Source organism: Aedes aegypti, chromosome 1 (genome assembly GCF_002204515.2).
Source record: "Aedes aegypti strain LVP_AGWG chromosome 1, AaegL5.0 Primary Assembly, whole genome shotgun sequence".
NCBI classification, from domain to species: Eukaryota; Metazoa; Arthropoda; class Insecta; order Diptera; family Culicidae; genus Aedes; species Aedes aegypti.
Genome location: NC_035107.1, coordinates 204,427,774 through 204,433,773, shown reverse-complemented (window position 1 = coordinate 204,433,773; position 6,000 = coordinate 204,427,774). Strand labels below are relative to the sequence as shown.

Genomic DNA, 6,000 nt, shown 5'->3' with positions numbered 1-6,000 from the left:
AAAATATAACTCATTTGTGGTTTTCCTGAAAATTTCATCAAAATTGATCCAATGATTGCGAAGTTACAGAACTTTGAGACTTCGATGTCGGCACCCAGTACTGTAAAGGTTAAACGATGTCATTTATAATAAATATTATCCCACCAAAGTTTGACATGATTTGGAACACATTTGACTGTGTACACGCCATTTAATGTTTGTATGGAAATTATTGTGGAAAAGCCCAACCATGTATGTCCAATCTTCAAATGCATTGTCAAAATATTCTATGATTCTTTGGAAAAGTTCATAAGCTGTTCTCGGGTGGAATCTCCCTAGCTGCAACTTTGCCAACGACCACATTTTGATTGAACCATGCTGAGTGGATCCTTCAATTACTTTTAGAGCAACACTGCTTATCTGCTGTAAACAATAGTAGGGAAAGAGCACCAATTTTCAAACCATCATTAATTTTCGATCCATTCATATGATGTTGGCCAACTTTGTATGGAGATACGAAAATCGGCAAAGGATTCTTGTAGGTCGGAAATTAGTGCCTTTCCTTTAACCTAGATTACTTTGATCCATTCTTTCCACCTGGAACACCAGTTAAATTTCTTCCAAATCACTTCAACTTTTGGGAGGATGGGATCGTTTAAGCATAGTGGAGCAAAAACTTTAAAACTTGCATCATTGAAATGTACAATCAAAAATTCGACGCAGTGCTCTAAGGATTTGTAACGTGAACTGAGATTTGCAGGGATAACTATGGAATCATTCAAACGAACGAACTTATGTTGATTGAAAGGTGGAAGCAGTGCTTCGATAAACATCTGGATTACAGTGAGATATTACACCCAACAAACACTTTGAGAATTTTGGGTTGAATAGATCACTTGTTGAGCTGCGTCTTAATCTGCATATATTTCGCTTACATTTTTAGTGCAGCTTCTGGAGATCCAAATAAGTCCGTGGAGCAACATTTAAGATAACTGAGCTTGGCTTTTTCAGGGTTTGCTCTGAGCCATTCTCGTCAAATCATAACCACTGGGATAATATATTATATTTGTTCAAAAGAAAAAAACATTGATTTAAGTTTCAAGTTTAGTGTACAACCTTTCCTGCTGGTATCATAAAGCATAAAGTTAATAAACCGGCCGGTTCGTAAAAAACCCACCTTCACATCAACCCAATAAATACTTTGATTGCGCGAGAGACGCGCAAGCTTACTTTTAGTTAAAATTCTTATAATCGTCTACATAAAATTAACCACATAGGACAATAAGGAGCTTGTTTGTATTCCATTGCGCGATTGTTAATCCACTCACACTCACGACACACTACATGTTAACTTCCCAAAGTTTGAGATAGTTGTCAAGTATCTCTTCGAACCACGCTCGCTTGCGGGGCTCTTTGAATATCACACTCAGTGATTGCAAATCTAGCTGTAGTATGGCTTCGTTCTGCAGCAGTTCGCTCAGTATCCTCAACAGAGCGCCGTCCCCGTGCAGCTTCAGTAAGCTGCTGTAAGTGAACACGTAGTACGACAGTCGCAGCTTCCGGGAGGCCCACGCTTCCACCGTGGTGTTCCCACTTGCGCAACGGATCTTACCCATGTGCTCCACATACCAAGGCGCGAAGTGATCGTACAAATCCACTTTGGAAAGCGCCAAGACACCTCGCGATTTCAGTTTCTCCTTGATATGTGCGTAGTTGCGCTTGTTGAACACAAACACCTGGTACAGAGAGTTTCCTGTCACGTACGAATTGATATAATGCGTTCCATACTTGTTCATAAACTGTACGGCCGATGTCGTATCACCGACCGAAACGGTTTGAATCTTCCGCTGTACGTCACTCTCCAGCACCTGGTTGGGAGGGATGGGCTTGGCGAACTTGGCGCTATCTCGAAACCTCGATACTCTCACCAGCACGTAGCAGTAGTCGTCCCGATCGAGGTATTTGCTTTGGATTCCTAGCTTTTTGGCAGCGATTTCCGTGTGCCAGCCTTCGGTGTAGGCCCTCCACGGGTTGTCTAGTCGTTCGATTTGAAAGTCTCGGAAGTACGCCTGAAACAGTTGGCGCTTGTTGTCGCAGAACTCCATGTGGAAGTCGCCATTGAAAACGCCCGGTTTGACTTCGTACTCTTCAGTTTTTACCTGGTTGAGTCCCTGTGAAAGATAGATGGAGAAACAATTAGAAGCGAACAACAAATTCACTGCACTGAGAAAACGAACTACTCAAAAATAAGTTTTTTTATACTCAAAATTAAGTAAAGGCAATCGAACTGAATAGTTGGGTAATTTTTGTTCTGCCAAATACGTACATTGAACTCAACCTTTGAGTTGTTTAATGTTAACTCAAATTTGAGTAAAAAATACTTGTTTTGTTTATTGGACTCCTAATTACAAAATATTACTATTTTGAACTAGTGTATTGTCCGAGTTACAAAGAAACCATGATTGTTTTGTTTATACATACTACTGATGGTATTCAGCGTATTTTAAACTTCCCCAAAACCGGTAAATCACTAAACTATGTAAATGGATCATTAATTTGCCAAACACTTCGAAAACCCAAAGTTGAGTATAAATAACTCAACGTCCGACATTTAGGCTGCGTACTAGCCGTTGAGTTGTTTAAACTCAATTTTGGTTGAAAAAATGTGTCAGCCATTTTGAAACGTCAACTCTGATCATCTTGAATTAGTCGTCGTCGGTGTTAGACGTAGCAGCTGAACAACCAAAATTTTATTTAAAATAAGTCCAAAAGTTGGTGGAATTACTGTGCATGACGTCGTTTTATAGGAAGCACTGGAAGCCAGCTAGGAAATATTCCGAATTGATTAAAGGTAAAGTGCACTGAAGAGGTGTGCAGAAACAAATAATGTTCAATGGTTCTTTTCTTTTTCAGGAGTTCCAGTGCCCTGGGTCTACAATTGTTCTTGGTGTAGGATTGCCGGAATTAAAAAGGTCCTGGTCTCAGCTAAACATAACTGCGCTGTTCCCGTTAGTTGCCGCCCATCATGAACGATGAAAAAACGAGACGGCCGTTCCAATTGCTGTTGTCGTTCGAACCACCCATCCACCATCATCCATCAGCAAATGTTTCGGTTAAACATAATTGTTTTCTTCCGGAACTGTCCTGCAGTGATTCCCAGTGGATGATTGTCGGAATCGACAAGCTGATTACAGTGAATATGATTCAAATGAGATGAAATAAATAAAAAGAAAAATGTGATCATGATGTTAAGGTAAAATAAAATATGATTTAACTCTATTCGTTTTCATTAATTACAAAACCATGACTACATTCATATATTTTGACTATATTATCCATTAGCAAAGCTTTTCCATTAACAAACTACCCATTTTTGAGTATTTTCACCCGAGGTTGTATTGGGTAAAAATCACCTACTGATATAATTCAATGCAGCTACTCAAATTTGAGTACTAGGCTACTTACTCAAATTTGGGGTAACGCACGAACGTGCCGAGTTGGGTCAAAACAACCCAAATTTGAGTACTTCGTTTTCTCCGTGTGCAAAATCAAATTTTGATGCCGTCATCAAACTGAAATCAATTTCAAATATGGAATTGTATTTAGATGAATAATTTCATGGTTGTAAATTGTATGTTTCAGTCTTTTGCAGAAGCTATATCGCATCTGGAAAATCAATCGAATGAAAACTGTTTTTCTTCAGTTTTATAGAATTAATGGCATACATCTGTTTTCAGTAGGTTAGTAGTGTAGTCCGATTTTCATAGGGGCCTTCCTTAGCCGAGTGGTTAGAGTCCGCGGCTACAAAGTAAAGCCATGCTGAACGTGTCTGGGTTCGATTCCCGGTCGGCCCAGGATCTTTTCGTAATGGAAATTTTTTTGACTTCCCTGAGCATAGACTATAATCGTACCTGCCACACGATATACGATTGCGAAAATGACAAGTTTGGTAAAGGAAGCTCTCAGGAAGTGCTTATTGAACATCAAACTGAGAAGCAGGCTCTGTCCCAGCGAGGACGTAATGCAAAGAAGGAGAAGTTCGAATTTCATACAAAATGCTCAACTTTGACATGCTATATTATTTTTGTGCAGTTCATCTATCGAGGCAAATTACGTATAACGTTTTAGGAGCCGAAATTCATATTTTGTACTTATGTACATATACATTCACGTGCAAAAGTTTGGGTTCACCCCCTCTAAAACATACAAAAGTGTTCTGTCCATACCTCTGTGATTACACGTCCAATTGAAACTTTTTAAGTCGCATTCGAAAGGCAAAGAGTTATTCTTACTTCGTATGTATTTTTCCAAAAACATTTTTTGAATTTTATATAAGGTACCGTGGGGTAAGTGGATACAGCAAAATCAAAAGTCAACTTCATTGTTATGTACAGCTTACGTGAATAATGTAATTCAAACTTTTTTCTGTGGATAACAAATGAGGGACTAGTAGACTTCAAATCGTGATTTATTTAGATTTTTTTTATTTTTATGTATTGAGTATAAGGGACTTGTAAATTTGCGCCAAATGATCCACTTGCCCCACCTTAGTGGGTTAGTGGATCACCAATAAAAAAATCTATTCTCAAAACATATATGGTGTAATTATGTATACTAAGAATGATATTGCTCTCGCTCTTGTTATTAGTGCTAGTTATGTTATGTTTTAATACTTTAAAAATTCAAAAATGTCATTATTTTATCAAAATACTAGTGGTCCCGGCAAACTTCGTCTTGCCATCAAGTAGGCTGTTGAAAAACGCTATGGATCGTCCCTGGGAGGGCGGCACCGATATTACACACGAAATATGACACAAAGTTATTTCCAACTGCAAGAAAACTCCAGCTTGCCAACGACAATCAAGGCAGACTTGATGAAAATGGCTAATTTTCTATTGTTGTGTTCCTTCGATCGTTCTGGACAAACATGAAAAAACGGCCAAAGTTTTCTATGCATTTCATTTTCGTTTTTATTGGAAAAAGTAATATGATGCGTATTTGAATACTTTATATTCAATCAGTATAAAAGGTGCTATTGTGACATTACTTTTGAATAAGCATGAATAGCTTTTCAATCGATGTTTTGTCACATTTGATAAAATGCAAAAATATGTTTTAATCAATTACGCGCTTTTATCATGTTTGTCCATTGTATTAGATCTGGGCTCACAGTGACAGTTCGTGACAGCAGAATCTCGGCTCACCTTGATGTACATAAATTTCGTATCGGTTTCTCCCTCCCAGGATCGTCCCATACAAAATGACAGTTCCGTGCACTCTCGTTTTTCCGACTTTCCCGGTGAATATCTTGGGATTTTAATACACACAAACACGTCGGAACCCTTGACGAACAAAACGGACAAAAAATCATTCAAATTCGTTGACCCGTTTTCGAGCCATTTCGTGACATACAAACACCATTCCATTTTTATTTATATAGATTATTAAAAATATTTATACATTAGTTCACACTAATTAGAACAAAAAAACATTGAAGCTAGAATAATTTGGAGAAAATTCTTCAATATAATCACATAAGTTATACTGAAGGATTGTAGGAGTATTCTTAATGATGTTTTCGAAAAATACTCGTAGTTTAAAATATTAGTTACATTTATTTTTGTTTAACAAACTGAAATCTTATTATTCTATTTTTGAATGTATTTGTATCATCTGTCTAGAACAATTTATATGGTCAAATAAGGTACGATAATATGTTTTTAATTAGTAAATTTGTATATTTTGCTCTTTTGCAACTTAGTTTTAATAAACCACGAAAAGTTTTGTTTGCAATATTCATTATTTTATATTTTCTTATGCCAGAAAGATTAAAATAAATTTTAGGTGGATTAATTCAAATTTTCTATAGTCAATTAGACAAATTTAAGCTAGTAATGGGAAAAAGTAAAAACAAAACAACATTTGCGAGTATTAAAACTTTTTTAAATTATCGTAAGCAGTCTGCCAATAAATATGTTAATTTGTATCAATAAAATAATATTGTTATGAAATTATTTCTTT

The 6,000-nt window shown here is 36.8% G+C and overlaps 1 protein-coding gene across 1 annotated transcript in view; it reads right to left on the bottom strand.

Annotated features, from left to right (window-relative positions):
* Positions 1–377: 377 nt before the first annotated feature.
* LOC5573380 (torso-like protein) overlaps positions 378–6,000 on the bottom strand; it is a 175,487-nt gene continuing 169,864 nt past the window's right edge. Inside the window, exon 4 of the mRNA XM_001660809.2 lies at positions 378–2,150. Within this exon, the coding sequence (XP_001660859.2) occupies positions 1,320–2,150 (831 nt within the window). The 3' untranslated portion in view covers positions 378–1,319. The remainder of the gene's footprint in view (positions 2,151–6,000) is intronic.